The sequence below is a fragment of the Bos javanicus genome, chromosome 5 (assembly GCF_032452875.1).
Source record: "Bos javanicus breed banteng chromosome 5, ARS-OSU_banteng_1.0, whole genome shotgun sequence".
NCBI classification, from domain to species: Eukaryota; Metazoa; Chordata; class Mammalia; order Artiodactyla; family Bovidae; genus Bos; species Bos javanicus.
Window position 1 is genome coordinate 91865456 of NC_083872.1, and position 19359 is coordinate 91884814.

The window sequence follows — 19359 nt, forward strand, 5'->3', positions numbered from 1 at the left end:
TGTCTTAATGTAAATTATATTTCTTACCATGAGTTATGGCCAAAAAGTTTAAGAAATACTGTTTTATGTAATAGTAAATATTTTACCAACATTCAGATATTTTACTTTCAGGACACAAATGTAAAAAATGTATTATCTCAACTTTTGGCATATTTTATACTCTGATGGCAGGTATTTATACAGAAAAGAATGTTTAAAAGTTTACTTTGGATTTAAAAATTATTATTAAATTTATTAAGTTAAAGATTCAAAGATCTATTTCTTTCTGTCTAAAGCTTCTAATTCAGTTTAAAAATACTCATCTGTAAATTGAGCAGGTTTTAATAGTCACTGAATTTTGAGTAATACTTGATCTCATTGACAAGCTTGGTTAATTGAGCACCTTCAGACATTTTAAATTGTGTTTTTAAACTTAGTATATTTGATTTCTTTCTTAAGTACTTCAATTGTAGTGTAATTGAAGAGATTTAACAAAATCTAAGTACTTAATGTCTATTTAATAAATTAAACTTAAAAAGTTGAAAAACCTAAAGTTCTCCTAGCTTGGTCAATCTTTTATCTGTAAACAGAAGCCTAACTTAAAATCACATACTTAGATTCATTGTTCCATTATTTATTAGAGTATAAAATACTAAATATTTATAAAATGTTTTAAAATTTATCATAATATAAAACCTTAATATATGGCATTGATTCTCTTAAACATCTAATTTCTGATGTTTAAATTTATCCAAACTTCTCCTTTAAATTTTACACCAGTGTAGACAACTTCCTATTTGACATTTCCACTTGCATGTTTAATAGCTATAGTTAACATGTTTCAGCTTGAGCTTCAGATCATATCCTTCTTTTTCCTAGTCCCACTTTTCCTATGGTCTTTTCCATCTCACTTAATGACAACTGTGTTTGCCCTAAATCATTATTGTCTACTTTAATGTTCCCTTCTTTTCTCTCTAAATCCTCTATATGTCCTTCAGCAAATCCTCCTGGCTCTACTTTCCAAATGTACACTGAATTTAATCCCTTTCCCCCATTCTCACTGTCACTCTCCTGGTCAACTACCATCACCTCTGACTTGCATTATTGCAATGGCTTCTTATCCAGGGTCTCTACTTCTATCCCTCCTCTTCTGCAGTTTCATCTTAATATAGCAGAGTGACTTTTTGATAAGTCCAATCATGGCATTCCCCTTTTCAAACTCTTTAATTCCACTCAAAATAAAAGTTAAAATCTGTACCATGACTCCCAAGGCCCTGCATGACCTGTTTACCATTACCTCCCTGACGTCTTCTCCTCCTCTCTCCTTTGTTCATGTGGCCATTCTGGCCTCCTTACCTCTTTTCAGACCCATCTCAAAGCCTTTGCACTTGCTATTCCCTTCATCTGAAATACTCTTCCCAAATATTTTTGTACCAAACTCTCCCACTTCATTCAGGGTGTATAACTGAGGGAATAAAAGGAAATAGAGACAGTCTGAAAATTCAAAGGCCTTACAAGGATGGACAGACGTCTACAACTTCTAAGACTCCAAAGAGTACGTGATGGAATGAAAAAAAAAAAAAAAAAGCTTTCAACAGACTCAATGAAACTTCTCAGTTGGATGCAGTGACACAGTTTTGCAGCAAAGATTAGACTGAAGTTTAGACTTTCTACTCAACATAGTTGCCATTAACTTGGGGATAAGAGAGTGATGAAATAAAATACACTTGATATCTATGGTGCAGAAAGAACTTTGAGTATAGGCCCCAGCACATGCGACTTACTAGAAACAAGCATATACGAAATTGTGGTTTATACGAAATTGTGGTTTTTGAGGGCATTAGATTGCTAAAAACAAAAGATAAGTCTGACTTGTTAGGGGAAACTTAAAACCACCATTAGTCAGAAAGTGAGCTGCAAAAGTTGTTTGGCTTTAAGAAAAGCCAACTCCTCAGTTCGTACTTCAGATATGGCCAAGGAGAATAAAGACAAGATGATCTTCCCAGAGGATGGAACAAAGACCACAGAAGACAATGAGCTCTTCCCAGTGAGTAAAGTCAGGGCCTAAGTGAGAAATCTATTTGCTAGGCCTTCACTTTGCCTAAACTCAAAATCACTTATTATATTTGGGAAAAAAAATTTACACTCTTCTCTTGATATTAGACTTAAGTTTATATATGTATAAATGAAAATGAAAGTATTAGTTTATCAGTTGTATCCAACTCTTTGTGACCCCATGGACTGTAGCCCAGCAGGCTTCTCTGTCCAAGGAATTCTCCAGGCAAGAATACTGGAATGGGTTGCCATTCCTTTCTCCAGGGAATCTTCCTGACCCAGGGATTGAACTTGGGTCTCCACAGGCAGATTCTTTACTGTCTGAGCCACCAGGGAAGCCCTATAAATATATGTGGGTATTTACAGGAAGATCATTTTGTAGGCTGAATAAGAGCCCCAAAGATACTAGATTCTAATTCCTGGAACCTGTAAATGTTATTTTATTTGTTAAAAGGATCTTTGCAGATGTGATAAGTTAAGAATCTTGAGATGAGACACCACCCTGAATTATCTGGACGGGTCCTAAATGCCAGTATTGTATCCTTATTCATGGGAGGCAGAGGGAGATTTGACACATAACAGAGGAAGAGGCAATGCAAAGATGAGGGCCAGACACTGGAGTGATATGACCACAAGCCAAGAAATGTTGGCCACCATCAGAAGCTGAAAGAGGCAGGGACCAGATCTCCCCTAGAACCTGCTGGCATCTTCATTTTAGCCTGTGAAACTGATTTCAAAATCTAGGCCTCCACAATTATGAAAAGATAAATATCTGTTGTTTCATGCCACCTAATTTATAGTAATTTGTTACAGCAGCCATAAGAAATTAATAGACTCAGACTTAATGTGGTATGCTATATGCAATATGACATATGACGTATATATCAAAGGTCTATAATAATTCAGCAGACCTTACAATTCCTTTTCTTGTTACTGTAAATTGGCAAATGTGCCCTGAAAATTATATGTGGAAAGGAAGAAAATAATTTTGAATAAGATCTCCAAATGAGTGATATTCACTATTTTGTGGCAAATTTAAAAGTTACAGTGGTGGAAAACACCTTTGTAGAGTCACTTTTGACCCACTCCAGTATTCTTGCCTAGAGATTCCCATGGACAGAGGAGCCTGGTGGGCTAGAATCCACAGAGTCACAAAGAATAGACATGACTGAAGTGACTTAGCATGCACACACACACACACACACACGCACACACAAAGTTGCTTTTACTTACTAGATATTCTTTCTTATTTAAAACCTGGAAATATCTTTATCTTTGTTTCTAATTATAATGCAGTGAATTTCGATTATAGAATTTAAAATAGAAAAAAGTAGAAAATTAACATTTTCTCTAACATATTAGTGTTAAAGTTTTTCCTAAAAATATTGAAACATATGTACCTTATAAAGTAAAAATGTAGAATCTTACTGTTTGGCAACTTGTTTTTCTTCATAAGACTAGATCAAAGATACCGTATATCTATAGCAGTGTATATAGCTCTACTTCCTTTGTGACAGATCTTTATCATTTCTTTATATGACTATGCTATAATTTATTTTAAAAAATTGGGAGTTTTAACAAATTTATTTAAACTATTGGGAGTTTCAGTTTTTTCCCTATATTTTAAGTACAACTAGGACTAATTTACCTTTATATACAGATTTAATGTTCCCTGTTTTGTCAGACTCAAAAGTATTTTCAGTTTAAAGAATAGGTAATTATTTTGCTAAGATACTGAACATTAGAAGTTAGTTTTAAAATCAATTAAGTACTTCTATTAATTGCATTAAAGTTATTGAAGAATTTTGACTATTAACCGTGCTAATGGTTAATTTTTTTAGGCATCTGAGTACCCAGTGGTGCTCTCTTTAGAAAATCACTGCTCCCCTTCCCAACAAGAAGTGATGGCCGACAGTTTGCTCGCTACATTTGGGGATGCCTTGCTGTCATATACGCTTGATAATTTTTCAGACAGACTACCTTCACCAGAGGTAATATTCTGTCTGAGAAGCTTAGGCTAAGAAAAAGCCTACTGCTATTATAATTGCCAATGAAACTGAGCTAGAGATCAATGAAAAATGCTTAGTTTTAATTATAGTGGTGTATCTTTGCAATGTTCCTAGGAAATAGCCCGTGAGCATTTAGGTGAATATATTTTGATAAAAAGGATAGTCTAGTGTAGCTCAGTCGTATCTGACTCTTTGCAACCCTATAGATTGTAGCCCTCCAGGCTCCTCTGTCCATGGGATTCTCCAGGTAAGAATACTGGAGTGGATAGTCATTCCCTTCTGCAGGGAATCTGCCTCAACCAGGGTTCAAGCCTAGGTCTCCTGCATTTCAGGGAGATTCTTTGCCTCTGAGCCACCAGGTAGATCTCTTGGTTTCTATTAGGTTTTTAGGAATATGGAAAAAGGAGCTACATATATTACTACTGTGGGCAAATTGAAAATATGATGAAAGACTTTTCAATGACCATGACAAGTACAAATTTACCTGTACATGTATAATTGTATCTTTTTCAAATTGTTTCTCTAGGCATTAAAATTCAAAATATTAGTTAGAAACAAGAAAATAGGAACCTTACATGAAACCCTTGAAAGGAAAGGTTCTGATATGCATGGGAAGGTAGAGGAATTTGAAGAAGAGGAGGAGATAGAACAAGAGGAGGATGGAAGTGGTGCCAAAGAACCAGAACCAGTGGGTGATTTTCAAGATGATTTGGCAAAGGAAGAACAGTTGAAACGGGTGGTCGGAATCCCACTCTTCAGGAAAAAGAAGGTGAGGCAACGTTTTGTGAAAATTTTACAAGTGATTGAAAAGTTGTTTTATTTTTTTGTTAGTTGAGAATTTTTTAAACTTTTTGGAGGAAAACATCTTTTTCCTACTTGTAATCACTTTAGTTTATCATTTAAAATTTATTTTGGGAAAAATTAGCAGTGGAAAAGAAATTTTAGAAGTTGTTACCTCTTTCCCCGTGTTAGCTGTTTGTAAATTATTTTTCTCTACAGCCAACGCATATTAAGCCTTCTCATATATTAGACCTTGTGCCGTGTACAAAGGGTAATGTCTCTGCCTTGAAGGAGAGCTTACTGTCAAGATAAGAAAATCACTGCTTATATTATATAGTATTTTAAGTATACAAGTTAGCACGACAAGGGAAGGTATACAAGGTTGCAAGCAATACAAAACTAATTCAGCTGCTTTAAGTAAAATATGAATTAATTCAGCTGGTCCATAGAAATGAAACATTCAGGAAAGGGAATCTAATTTCAGGAATGATTGGTTAAAGTTGTATTAAGCAAAGTCCACAGAATTTTCTTTCTGCCAACTTTGGCCCCACTTTCCTAATATGGGTGCAAGCCTTTGCAAAGCTTCAGTTTTACATGCTTTCAGATTCAAATCTGAAAGTCCTGTCTTTTCAGCTGCCCAAGCTGACTCCTTTTGGATCTCGGCAGGCTGGCTGTGATCCAAGTATGCACACATGCCTAAGTTGGTTACTGTTGCCAGGGGAATGCAGTCTGCTTAGCCACGCCCACCCCACATGATCGACACTTAAGCACATGGATTGAGCATGGGCTGGCAATGTTTTCCTGAAAAAAGAAAAAAAAAAACACACTTTGGAAGAGGCTAACAGAAGTGCAGAGAATATAGATCCTGGGCTGGAAAAGTGTACAATAGTGTACTATACAGCAGAAGTTATTCCAAAATGTTAGATCACATTGGAAATAGTCTAAAATACCTGAACTTGTAAAATTTATGAGACCAGACTAAGACCTTTGGGAAAAGGAAATAGAAATAATTGCCATCTTCAGTACTTACTGCATAAATTGGGATTTTAGGTTTAGATTGCCTGGTAAGTAACATCAAGTGCTATTATCACTGAACATATTTACATTGACCCAATCCAAATAGTTTTTGAGGATATAATCTTATGAAAAAACTAAAATCATTGATTTGAAAGCATATTTTCTTTATTGGAGAAAGAATTTTTCAAATGATTAGTGCAAAATTGTGAAATTACTGTTTTTTTTTTTTGTTTGCATCACAAAGATAAAAATATCTATGGCCCTATCTGATCTTGTTATTTATACTAAAGTTGAGAAGTTCAAAAGTTTTCATCATTCACATCTATATCAACAATTTAATGAAAGCAACTCTATTGGGGAGTCCCAAGCCCGAAAACTTACAAAGTTGGCAGGTAAATTCTTATAATTCAAATAGAGGAAGTGTTTAAACAAGTTATATTCACTCTTAAGATGTCAAAATTGGTCACTGATGTTCATAAAACTATGTTCTAATACAATTTCAATGTATTTAACAGATTTTAAAAAGGGTTATATGCCTCAGGTCACTTTACATTTTATTTCACAGAACCGAACCATTAATTTACTTCTCTAAGTCATGAAAGTTTGCTTGAGAATGTCCAGTCTGGACACTTTGTTGGGAGGGGCTGTGGTGAGCAGGTTATATGAGAGAGTAGTGAGTGACAAGGTTGCAGATGTAGGCAAAGCTAAATTACAAGAAACTTGAACTTTGTAAGTGAGCAGAAGATTGAAATCTCAGGAGTTACATGATCCCTTGTGCGTAAACTTGCAGACTGTGGAAAAGGGGGACTAAGACACAGTGTGATGCTGATGCACTCTCTGCTCTCTAACAAAAATACAGGCAAGTATGGCAAGCATTTAGGAAAACGCTTAGGCTGTAGGTGCTAGTTCAGTGACTAGGAAAAGTAGAAGCGTGTGGCAGGAGGAGGGACTAAAGAGTTCTACAATTTGACTTAATTTCTTAAATATTGGATGCTTAGTACATAGATTCATTGAATTTCTAAGTGCTGCTGAACTTAATAATACTTTATTCGGAGATACCATACTGACCGGAGAAGGCAATGGCAACCCGCTCCAGTACTCTTGCCTGGAAAATCCTGTGAACCGAGGGGCCTGGTGGGCTGCAGTCCATGGGGTCGCTAGGAGTCGGACATGACTTCACTTTCACTTTCACTTTTCACTTTCATGCATTGGAGAAGGAAACGGCAACCCACTCCAGTGTTCTTGCCTTGAGAATCCCAGGGATGGGGAAGCCTGGTGGGCTGCCATCTCTGGGGTCGCACAGAGTCAGACACGACTGAAGTGACTTACAGTACAGTACAGTTGTATGTTTCTAATAGATGCTCTGTTAGCAGCCTAAAAGTGATGCTGGCTGTAGGCAGGAGATGATAAAGGCTTGTTGTTGTTCAGTCACCCATTTGTGTCTGACTCTTTTGAGACCCCATGGACTGCAGCATGCCAGGCCTCCCTATCCCTCACCATCTCCTGAAGTTTGCCCAAATTCATGTCCATTGCATCGGTGATGCCATCCAGCCATCTCATCCTCTGATACCCTCTTCTCCTCGTGCTCTCAATCTTTCCCAGCATCAGGGGCTTTTCCAATGAGTCAGCTGTTCACGTCAGATGACCAAAATACTGAAGGTTCAGCTTCAGCATCAGGCCTTCCGGCGAGTATTCAGGGTTGATTTCCCTTGAGATTGATTGGCTTGTGGCAGCAAAATTGAAGCCAGGGTGAACTTTGTGGACATCTATGAATGAATGAATGCCTAGTCACTCAGTTGTGTCTGACTCTTTGTGACTGTAGCCTGCCAGGCTCCTCTTTCCGTGGAATTTTACAGCCAAGAATACTGGAGTGGGATCCTACTCCATGGGATCTTCCCAACCCAGGGATCAAAGCCATGTCTCCTGTGTCTCCTGCATTGGTAGGATTCTTTACCACTAGCAGAAGTGGGCATCTATGAGGTAGAGATAAATAGACTGGAAGCTGCATCTCTAAAGTGAAGAAGAAGGTAAAAATGGTACCCAGACCAGGCTGCCAGATGGCTGTGTACCTACAGAGGAGCCATTTGTCTCTGAATCTTGTTTTCATTGTTTCCAGACTCTAAATCTGAGGTGCGTTGCTCTACATGGTACAGCCAGAGATACAACTGTTAGGCCTGGGAAAAAGAATGGAAAGCGGACTCTGCCTTGTTCTCAGACTTACATGGTGGGGGACATCATCAACTTGGAGCTTACTTGGTGGCTCAGCGGTAAAGAATACAGCTGCCAAAGTGGGAGACTCAGGTTACATCCCTGGGTCAGGAAAATCCCCTGGAGAAGAAAATGGCAACCCACTCCAGTTCTTTCTTGGAAAATCCCATGGACAGAGGAGCCTGGTGGCTACAGTCCATGGGGTCACAAAAGAGTCAGACATAACTTAATGACTAAATAACAGTTATCAACTTAAAAAGGAATTGTCTGTTGGTAGGGGAAATCTTTTCTCTCTTACCCCTCCTGAGTTCTTGTGACTGGACTAGTAATAAAATTGATGCCAGACATATTGACATGAGAAAAAGAAACAAAATTAATTCGTAGAAATGGGACCCTAAGAAGTGACCAAAGTAGGCAGCTTTTATGCTTTCCAGACAAAGAAACAAATGTGTGAGAAACTGACAGGAAATTAGTAAAGAATCTAAACAGTTTGAGCTTGGGGTTGTAATTAAATAAGGCACCAGGTTTATATTTATAGGCTTCTCAGCTCTGAATTCCCTGTCATTAGTGGAAAGGATGTCCTACCTTCGGATACAGGGAATGTACCTGTCACATGAGAGATTTATTTACTGTTTTGAAAGAGAAAGAAAAGAGGGAGAGTGTCTCTCTTGCACTGACCATTGCTTAACTTTAATCCAAAATAATCAGTATGCCACTGAGGCACATTTTGAGGCAGCCTATGCAATGGCACCCCACTCCAGTACTCTTGCCTGGGAAATCCCATGGACGGAGGAGCCTGGTGGGCTGCAGTCCACGGGGTCGCCAAGAGTCGGACATGACTAAGCGACTTCACTTTTCACTTTCATGCATTGGAGAAGGAAATGGCAACCCACTCCAGTGTTTTTGCCTGGAGAATCCCAGGGACTGGGGAGCCTGGTGGACTGCCGTCTATGGGGTTGCACAGAGTCGGACACGACTGACATGACTCAGCAGCAGCAGCAGCATGCTGGGCCTCCACAGTCAATGAGAATAAGGTGACTTGCCATATCCTTTTTAAAAACTGCAATCTACTATCTTTTTTTAAAATATAAATTTATTTATTTTAATTGGAGGTTAATTACTTTACAATATTGTATTGGTTTTGCCATACATCTAGAAACAGAAAAATCAGCACCTCCAAACCTGCAAAAGAAAACTTGAGAAAAGCTCCTGGCTATTTGGAAATGCAGATTCTAATATATATGGTGGTTAACCTCATTGGGCTGGCCACCGGTGCTTTAGGGTTTTGAGGCATGCTTTAACTCATCTCCTCAAAATGCCTGTTAGAAACATGCTGGATATTTTAGGACTTTTTGGTTTTTGTTGTAAACTGAGGCTTGTGACCAAAAATCTATTCAGTAGCTCTTAGAATGAAATGTAACATAACAAAATAGAATGGAATAGAACTAAATAATAGAATATAGAAGAGTATATTGTATGCGGGAAACATAAGTATTATTTTATAAAACAATTGTGTGTGTGTATGGTGTTGGATTGTGATATAAAGTATATTTTTACTGTGAAATATTGTGAACGGAGTTTGAATTTGACCTACTTTACTAGAGTCCATGATTTCAAACTATAGGATGGTTTTTGTTGTTGTTCATGCGGTTGGGACTTCTGGGCACAGCAAAGGTGGTTATTATTCTCTCATTCTCATCATATTAAACACTAGATCAGCATTTGAAAAGGGACTGAGTAGAGTCAGAAAAGATAGCATCACCATTTCTTTGGAAAGAGTATAGAGCACTTTTCTTGAAACAAAACTCAGTTCAGTTCAGTTCAGTACGGTTGCTCAGTTGTGTCCGACTCTTTGTGACGCCCTGGACTGAAGCATGCCAGGCCTCCCTGTCCGTCACCAACTCCCGGAGCTTGCTCAAACTCATATTCATCAATTTGGTGATGCCATCCAACCATCTCATCCTCTGTTGTCCCCTTCTCCTCCTGCCTTCAGTCCTTCCCTGCATCAAGGTCTTTTCCAATGAGTCAGCTCTTCACTCACGTGGCCAAAATATTGGAGTTCTAACTTCAGCATCAGTTCTTCCAATGAATATTCAGAGTTGATTTACTTAAGGATTGACTGTTTGGATCTTCTTGCAGTCCAAGGGACTCTCAAGAGTCTTCTCCAACACCATAGTTCAAAAGCATCAATTCTTTGGCACTCAGCTTTCTTTATAGTCCAACTCTCACATCCATACATGACTTCTGGAAAAACCATAGCTTTGTCTAGATGGACCTTTGTTGGCAAAGTATTGTCTCTGCTTTTTAATATGCTATCTAGGTTGGTCATAGCTTTTCTTCCAAGGAGCAAGCGTCTTTTAATTTCATGGCTGTAGTCACCATCTGCAGTGATTTTAGTGCCCAAGAAAATAAAGTCTCTCACTGTTTCCACTGTTTCACCATCTATTTGCCATAAAGTGATGAGACAAGATGCTTTGATCTTTGTTTTCTGAATGTTGAACTTTAAGCCAACTTTTTCACTCTCCTCTTTCACTTTCATCAAGAGGCTCTTTAGTTCTTCTTTGCTTTCTGCCATAAGGGTGGTGTCATCTGCATATCTGAGGTTATTGATATTTCTCCTGGCAATCTTGATTCCAGCTTGTGCTTCACCCAGTCCAGCATTTCTCATGATGTACTCTGCATATAAGTTAAATAAGCAGGATGACAATATACAGCCTTGACCTACTCCTTTCCCAGTTTGTAATCAGTCTGTTGTTCCATGTCTGGTTCTAACTATTGCTTCTTGACCTGCATACAGATTTCTCAGGAGACAGGTAAGGTGGTCTGGTATTCCCATCTCTTTCAAAATTTTCCACAGTTTGTTGTGATCCAGACAGTGGGAGGCTCTGGTGTAGTTAATAAAGCAGAAGTAGATGGTTTTCTGGAACTCTCTTGCTTTTTTAATGATCCAGCGGATGTTGGCAATTTGATCTCTGGTTCCTCTGCCTTTTCTAAATCCAGCTTGAATATCTGGAATTTCACGGTTCACATACTGTTGAAGCCTGGCTTGGAGAGTTTTAAGCATTACTTTGCAAGTGTGTGAGATGAATGCAATTGTATGGTAGTTTGAGCAATCTTTGGCATTGCCTTTTTTTGGGACTTCCCTGGTGGCTCAGATGGTAAAGTGTCTGCCTGCAATGCAGGAGACCCAGGTACGATCCCTGAGTTGGGAAGATCCCCTGGAGAAGGAAATGGCAGCCCACTCCAGTACTCTTGCCTTGAAAATTCCATGGACAGAGGAGGCTACAATCCATGGGGTCAGAAAGAGTTGGACATGACTGAGAGACTTCACTTTCACTTTTCTTTGGGATTGGAATGAAAACTGACCTTTTCCAGTCCTGTGGCCACTGCTGAGTTTTCCAGATTTGCTGGCATATTGAGTGCAGCACTTTCACAGCATCATCTTTTTGGATTTGAAATAGCTCAACTGGAATTCCATCACCTCCACTAGTTTTGTTTGATGCTTTCTAAGGCCCATTTGAGTTCGCATTTCAAGATGCCTGGCTCTAGTATATAATGATTGGTCAAAGATGTACTACAAAGAGGTCCATCATTCTTAAAATATAATAAACATCATTAATTTTATTATAAGGAAAAATCAGAAACAAGTTTTCATATATATGAATACTTTTCATTCATCTAAAAATAATATCATAGGTGAATATTATTTAAATGGAATGATTTTCATGTTATCTTAGTAAGTCAAAAATGGAAGTTTATAAAAGAGAGTTAACAATAAGATTTAATTGAAGCATAAGTATATACCTATGTCAGAAGAATGGAAATATATTTATCAAGAGGTTATCAGGGTTATTAATAGAGAGATGAGATTATATGTTGTTTTCTTCTATTTTCTATTTGATTTTCTCATTTATCTAAAATAAACATAAATCGCATTTGTGAAAACATAACATGTTTAATTTCTAAGTCTCAGAAGTAACAAAATCAGATTAAGGATATTTAGTGATCATTCATGTTTATCAAGTTGTAGATGAAAATAATTAAGACCCAGAAGAGTCCATGTTTTATCAAAAGGTAGACATCTAATGTAGGACTAGATAAGGAATCGTAAGAGTTGGACACACAAAACACATTTATACATGAGCAGCTTCAAAATGAACTTTTCCTCAAGGAGAGTATAGCCTCTAGAAATGAGTTACTTAAATTAACTATAATTACTATTAACTTCAGTAACCAATTTTTTATCTGACCATGCATCTTAGGAAAAGAATAGCATTTAGGATGAGAGTAACAATGATTCTGCTCAAACTTGACTAGGAAATAGAGTGGATGTAGGCAATAACCATTTCTTCCACGATTCTCACCATATTAGCTGAAATAGATGTGGGAAGAGGATCTACATATTGAAAGAATAAAAACGTTGGAGAAATATGAAGTCTGTGTTCAAAAATTTGAGGGGTATCCAATGGTGGTTTTTGTTTAGTCACTAAGTCATGTCCGGCTCTTTGTGATGCCATGGGACCCCATGGCCTCCTCTGTCCATGGGATTTCCCAGGCAAGAACACTAGAGTGGGTTGCCATTTCCTCCTCCAGGAGATCTTCCCGATCTAAGGATTGAACCAGAGTCTCTTACATTGGCAGGCAGACTCTGTACCACTGAGTCACCTGGGACAAACCTATATATACACACAGTCTGTTTCATTTTGTTTACAATTCCTATACATATTCTTTAAGTGTCTACATATATTTTTTACACATTTCTATTTATTCTATTTAAATCACTTAAGATTCAAAACTAATTTGCACTATTTACCATTATGGATGATATTTTATTTTGGAATTTTATATGCTCTATGTCAAAGTGAAATTAACTTGAATGTGAGAAAAAGAAACATGTTATTCAGTTGTTTCTTTCTTTAAATGAATGATTACATAAAATTGTAAAATAAATTATTAACTTTTCAATAACAGTTGAATTATACTGTGAAACAAAAGCATGAATTTATTTTGATTTCCATGAATTGCAAATACTTTTGCCAAGACAGTAGACATCAAAATTGTAGAATTAAATAAATATATAGACATGGTAGTTTATTTGAAATATTTTACAATATTTTAATAAATTTGTTTTTCAGCCAGGGAATTTATTCTTCACACCAGGAGGTTCATTACCAGAGTATATCCCAAAGCATTAAGAGCTGACTCTTCTAATTTTAATCCTCAAGAATTTTGGAATGTAGGTTGTCAAATGGGTATGTTATATAGAATATTGAGCTTTGGGTTTATTTTTGTTTGTTTGTTTTTTTGCAAAAATAAGACAAAATAAGTTCATTTTGTGAACTAATAAAATATTCATGAAAAGAGCTTCCTTTGAAAAATTTTTGACCCTGGATGTTTTGGAGTCAAGCAATGATGAATCATTGACTTCAAGAATTGAGTTTATTCTTAAATGGGTTGCATAGGATAAATCTAGGTAAGGGTATAGACATGGAGGTTAAATTCATGAAGAGTTTGCATGGAAAATGTAGGAAGGGGAAAAGGAAACTGAAAATGAATGTAAGAGGACAGTGAAGATCAAGTGCTTTGCATGAAAGATTTGATAAGGGCCTCTTCAAATCAAGTGACCTGTGCTTTTTGTACTTTAATCACTTCTGAATTCATAGTATTGAAAAATGAGTAATGAGCTCTGTTATTTATCTTTGTCAGACCCTCCTTATTCCAAACTGATCAACTGGTATGCCATTGGGATTAACCAGTTAGAAAGTGCCAAGTGTTAACTCTTCTGTTACTGAACTGTGGAAAGGCCCATAGGTTTGTAGAGAGGGAACAATTGGGACCAGGATGGTAGAGTGGGCAGTGGGGGGCAGATGGTGGTACTGAATACCACCAGTGTCTGTTTACCAGGCTATATGAAGTTGTCTGTATATTTTAACAACAATTATCGCTCTGCTTGTTCCTTGCTTTCTCCTCAAGTGATAACAGTACCCCTTTAGACCTGAAAGTTTATGATACATTGGTGTCAACCCTCCCAGCATTTAATGTAGTGATTTTCTTTATTCTCATGTTTCCTGAATGTTATCTGACATGTACATTGCTATTCTATAATCTGTGCTATGTGCCATTTTGATTTTTCAACTCAAAAGCTGTAGAATAATTTACAGATTAAGTTTTGAAACTCACCTTCATCTGTTAATGTAGACATGGTGACAACAAATATTTAAACATCATGAGTCATTCGGCGAACACTTGCTCTTAAAATGTTCAAAGATATATAATCCATGATTAGGTTTCACTCAACTGTTTAACTATGTTTTTTTAGATATTCCCGCATTTCCTGACAAGGTCAAAATACTCTTTTCCCTTATAGTGGCCTTAAATTTCCAGACCCCTGGTGTCCCTATGGATCTTCAAAATGGGAAATTTTTGGATAATGGTTGTTCTGGATATGTTTTAAAACCACGCTTCCTAAGAGATAAAAAAACAAAGTTTAATCCACATAAAGTACAAATAGACAGTAATCCACTCACACTTACAATAAGGGTAAGATTGCTTTTACCTTTTTTTCAGTTATGATATAAGCTAGATAGTACCCATTAATATTTTTAGTTCTACTGATTTTCCTTAATACCTTTTAAATTTCTGTTAATCTTTTCAGGTACTGTAGGTGGATGGTATTGCAGCATCTTGCCATATCTTTTTGTTGCCTTTTTGCATGAATGAAAAAGTTCAAAAAGTTGCATTGTTCTAATTAGAGGAACATGTCTAGTTGTTCTAGGGAATAGCTGGGACGAAGCAGCCACTTTTTCAGGCCCCTTCCTAATCCACACAAATCTCATTGATGTGCTTCTGTGTGTTTCCTCTTTTCTTTTTCAATCTGCTGCTGCTGCTGCTGCTGCTGCTGCTAAGTCGCATCAGTTGTGTCCGACTCTGTGTGACCCCATGGACTGCAGCCTACCAGGCTCCTCCGTCCATGGGATTGTCCAGGCAAGAGTACTGGAGTGGGTTGCCATTGCCTTCTACCTCCAAGCAATTCTTTCTTACTTTCATTTGTGGGTTCCTCTTTAGTTGTTATTTAGTCACTAAATCATGTCTAACTGTTTTGCAGCCCCATGGACTGTAGCCCACCAGGCTTCTCTGTCCATGGTATTTCCCAGACAAGAATACTGGGGTGGGTTTCCATTACCTTCTCTAGAGAATCTTCCCAATCCAGGGATTGCACCCACATCTCCTGATTTGACAGGTGTTTTCTTTACTATTGAGCCACCTGGGAAACCCCTGCATGCTTAGTTGCTCAGTTGTGTCTAACTTTTTGCGACCCCATGCACTGGAGCCTGCCAGGCTCCTCTGTCTATGGGATTCTCCAGGCAAGAATACTGGAGTGGGTAGCCATTCTCTTCTGCAGGGTAGCCCCTACGTGCCCCTAAAATATTCATGTTGCCAAAGGCTTTTTCTCAATCCTCATCTAAAACTAAACATTCTCTTTGTGTTCTTTTATACACTTTAATGGTTTCAACCACAAACGTGCTCACATTGCTAATCTGACTTCATTTTTTGACTCTAAAGGCTTATTTTTAATAGCCCATCTAGCATCCCTACCAGTGTTCTGTCAGACTTAAAATATTAAAGCTGAACATCCCTTCCTAGTTAACTCTCTTCTATTTTATTGAAATCTCAGTGTATTGAGTCAAATTCATTTATTCAGTTGACTCAGGCCATAAAATTGGGAGCTATTCTTCTCTTCCACATCTCCTTCACGTCCCATGTCTTATCAGTCTCTAACTTCTGTAGATCTTACTTTAACTATCTTTCTTATTCATTCCCTTGATCTGATGTCATTTGCTGCTGTCCTTTTTTAAAGGAATTTGTTACCTGTCATCACCTCTGTTCCTTTGGCTTCCTAAGGGGTTTTTAGGTAGCCTGTCTCAGTCATCCTGATCCATCTTCTACAAGTCAACAAGAGAGATTTTGCTGAGGCTAATCTGATCATGTCTACTTAATATTTATTTCTGTCTCCTGATTGTTTTCTTAGTCTGGCTTTGTCCCACTCCTCTAGCCTCATCTCTCACCACTTCCAGCATTTTAACCCATTTTAAAACCATATGGAAGCCTTTTTTTTGTCCACAATGGCACCTCTAGGTACTGCATATGCTATTTCCTTTGACTGGACTACTCTTCCATTCTTCATCTGCCTGTTGCATTCTGACTCATTTTCAAGACTTTCAGAGTCACTTCTCTTTGGAAACCTTTTCCTGTGCTAAGTTACATTTCTTTTGGAGTTTTCTTCTGTTTTTCCATGACACCCTATGTTGTTGTTTAGTCACTCAGTCGTGTCCGACTCTTTGGCAATTCCATGGACTGTAGCTGACCAGGCTCCCCTCTCCAAGGGACTTCCTAGGTAAGAATATTGGAGTGGGTTGCCATTTCCTTTTCTGGGAGGTCTTCCTGGCCAAGGAATCAAACCCATGTCTCCTGCATTGGCAGGCAGATTCTTGACCACTGAGCCACCAGGGAAGCCCATAAAACCCTATACATGCATGCATTATGGCACTTACCACACTGTGAGTTATAATTATTTACTTGTTATACTTGTCTTTCTCCCCCCACTTGTCCGAGAGTCCTTTAAAAATAAGGACTATGTTTTGTTCAATCCTTATCCACAGTCACTGACACAAAGTATTTGCTTAGTACATGTAGGTTAATTTGAAAAAGCAAAGCTGGAAGATAGCTGGTATGCACAGCTTTATACTGTTTATAAATGCCACCTATTTATACTCCAAAAGGGGCTTAAGTGACATGATGTGAAAGAGGTAGGGTTAATGATTTTCCTAGGAAGCTGCTCTCATAGCCACGTGGGTCTTCCCCTCTTCTGATTGTTCTAGAGAGTTTGTGATTACTTGCACAAATTGTGGAGAGCATGATTTGAGAATCAGAAGACCCAGTTTTGCCATTATTTTTCTTAGCTCCTTGATAAAGTCATTCAACATTTCTGGTTTACTCTTTGTCATCTGTAAACAGAGAACTTTGGATTAAATCAGTTATTTTCAAGTTTATAAAAACTATGGAATAATTTCCTAAGTTTAAAGTCTCCTGAGTAAGACCACCAGATGAAAGCAAGAGCTATCTGGTTGACCACTAAGGGTCGTCTGCTTGACATCCATCCTCTGCAGTGGCCCCTGAAAGGGCTTTGTGAATCAGAGTGTACAAATTATTTGAACAATAAATCTCTTAAACTCTATTTAAGTGCTCATATTCAATTATCATTATTACTTAGTTAGCAATTTTTTTTTTTTTTGTCATGAGTTACACCTTCTCCCTACTGAAAAGGATATATCGCCCGGAGGGCTGATAGTCAGCTGATGCGTGGGTGTTCAGTCACTGTCGTGTGTGACTCTTTGGGACCCAATGGACTGTAACCCACTAGGCTCCTCTGTCCATGGAATTCTCCAAGCAAGAATACTACAGTGGGTTGCTGGGCCAATTCCAAGCTGATCATTAAATATTTGTGCAGTCACTCTGGTTTCTAGTGGGTGCTGCTATGTATGGAGGTAGGAAAGGAAAAATTACAAATTGGCACTTTTTTCTTTTCTCTTTCCTCCTTTTTTCTTTTTAATAAACTTTTATTGGATATGGCCTAATTTTTTTTCTTTCTTTCATTTTTCCCTTTATTCAAAGTTATTTATTTGTTCCTATTTATTATAATCTTCAGAAATTGAAATCATGTCTCAATTTCTACATTAGTGATAGCTCAGTTTGTAAAGAATCTGTTGGCAATGCAGGTGACCCTGCTTTGATTTCTGGGTTGGGAAGATCAGCTGGAGAAGGGATAGGCTATTCACTCCAGTATTCTTGGGCTTCCCTTGTGACTCAGCTGGTAAAGGATCCACTTGCAATGCGGGAGACATGGGTTTGATCTCTGGGTTGGGAAGATTGCCTGGAGAAGGGAAAGGCTACCCACTCCAGTATTCTGGCCTAGAGAATTCCATGGGCTGTATAGTCCCTGGGGTCCCAAAGAGTTGGACACGACTGAGCGACTTTCACTTTCACACTTTATAAATTAGTACACTTCAAGTGCTGTTCTTTTTTATTTAGACTTTGATCCCTTTGTTCAGTTCAGTTGCTGTCGTGTCCGACTCTGCGATCCCATGGACTGCAGCATGCCAGGCCTCCCTGTCAGTCACCAATGCCCAGAGTTTACTCAAACTCATGTCCATTGAGTCGATGATGCCATTCAGCCATATCATCCTCTGTCGTCCCCTTTTCCTCCAAACTTCAATCTTTCCCAGCATCAGGGACTTTTCCAATCAGTCAGTTCTTCGCAACACATGGCCAAAGTATTGGAGTTTCAGCTTCAACATCAGTCCTTCCAATGAACACCCAGGACTGATCTCCTTTAGGATGGACTGGTTGGATCTCCTTACTGTCCAAGGGACTCTCAAGAGTCTTCTCCAACACCACAGTTCAAAAGCATCAATTCTTTGGTGCTCAGCTTTCTTTATAGTCCAACTCTCACATCCATACATGACTTCTGGAAAAACCATAGCTTTGTCTAGATGGACCTTTGCTAGCAAAGTGATGTCTCTGCTTTTTAATATGCTGTCTAGGTTGGTCATAGCTTTTCTTCCAAGGAGCAAGCATCTTTTAATTTCATGGCTGCAGTCACCATCTGCAGTGATTTTGGAGCCCAAGAAAATAAAGTCTCTCACTGTTTCCCCATCTATTTGCCATGAAGTGATGGAACCAGATGCCATAATCTTTGTTTTCTGAATGTTGAGCTTTAAGCCAACTTCTTCACTCTCCTCTTTCACTTTCATCAAGAGGCTCTTTAGTTCTTCTTCACTTTCTGCCATAAGGGTTGTGTCATCTGCATATCTGAGGTTATTGATATTTCTCCCAGCAATCTTGATTCCAGCTTGTGCTTCATCCAGTCCAGCATTTCTCATGATGTACTCTGCATACAAGTTAAATAAACAGGGTGACAATATATAGCCTTGACATACTCCTTTCCCTATTGGGAACCAGGCTGTTGTTCCATGTCCAGTTCTAACTGTTGCTTCCTGACCTGCATATAGGTTTCTCAAGAGGCAGGTCAGGTGGTCTGGTATTCCCATCTTTTTTAGAATTTTCCACAGTTTATTGTGATCCACACAGTCAAAGGCTTTGGTATAGTCAATGAAGCAGAAATAGATGTTTTCTGGAACTCTCTTCCTTTTTCATGATCCAGGGGATGTTGGCAATTTGATCTCTGGTTCCTCTGCCTTTTCTAAAACCAGCTTGAACATCCAGAAGTTCACAGTTCACATACTGTTGAAGC

At 38.2% G+C, this 19359-nt stretch overlaps 1 protein-coding gene across 7 annotated transcripts in view; it reads left to right on the forward strand.

Moving 5' to 3' along the window:
- The window catches only part of PLCZ1 (phospholipase C zeta 1), a 48782-nt gene that overhangs the window by 23139 nt on the left and 6284 nt on the right, over positions 1-19359 (forward strand). For 6 of the 7 annotated variants that reach the window (XM_061417714.1, XM_061417715.1, XM_061417717.1 and 3 more), the window contains 5 exons: positions 3876-4025; positions 4570-4812; positions 6085-6232; positions 13184-13300; positions 14416-14588. In XM_061417714.1, the coding sequence (XP_061273698.1) occupies positions 3876-4025; positions 4570-4812; positions 6085-6232; positions 13184-13300; positions 14416-14588 (831 nt within the window). The remainder of the gene's footprint in view (positions 1-3875; positions 4026-4569; positions 4813-6084; positions 6233-13183; positions 13301-14415; positions 14589-19359) is intronic. The other variant, XM_061417716.1, reaches the window with a different exon arrangement.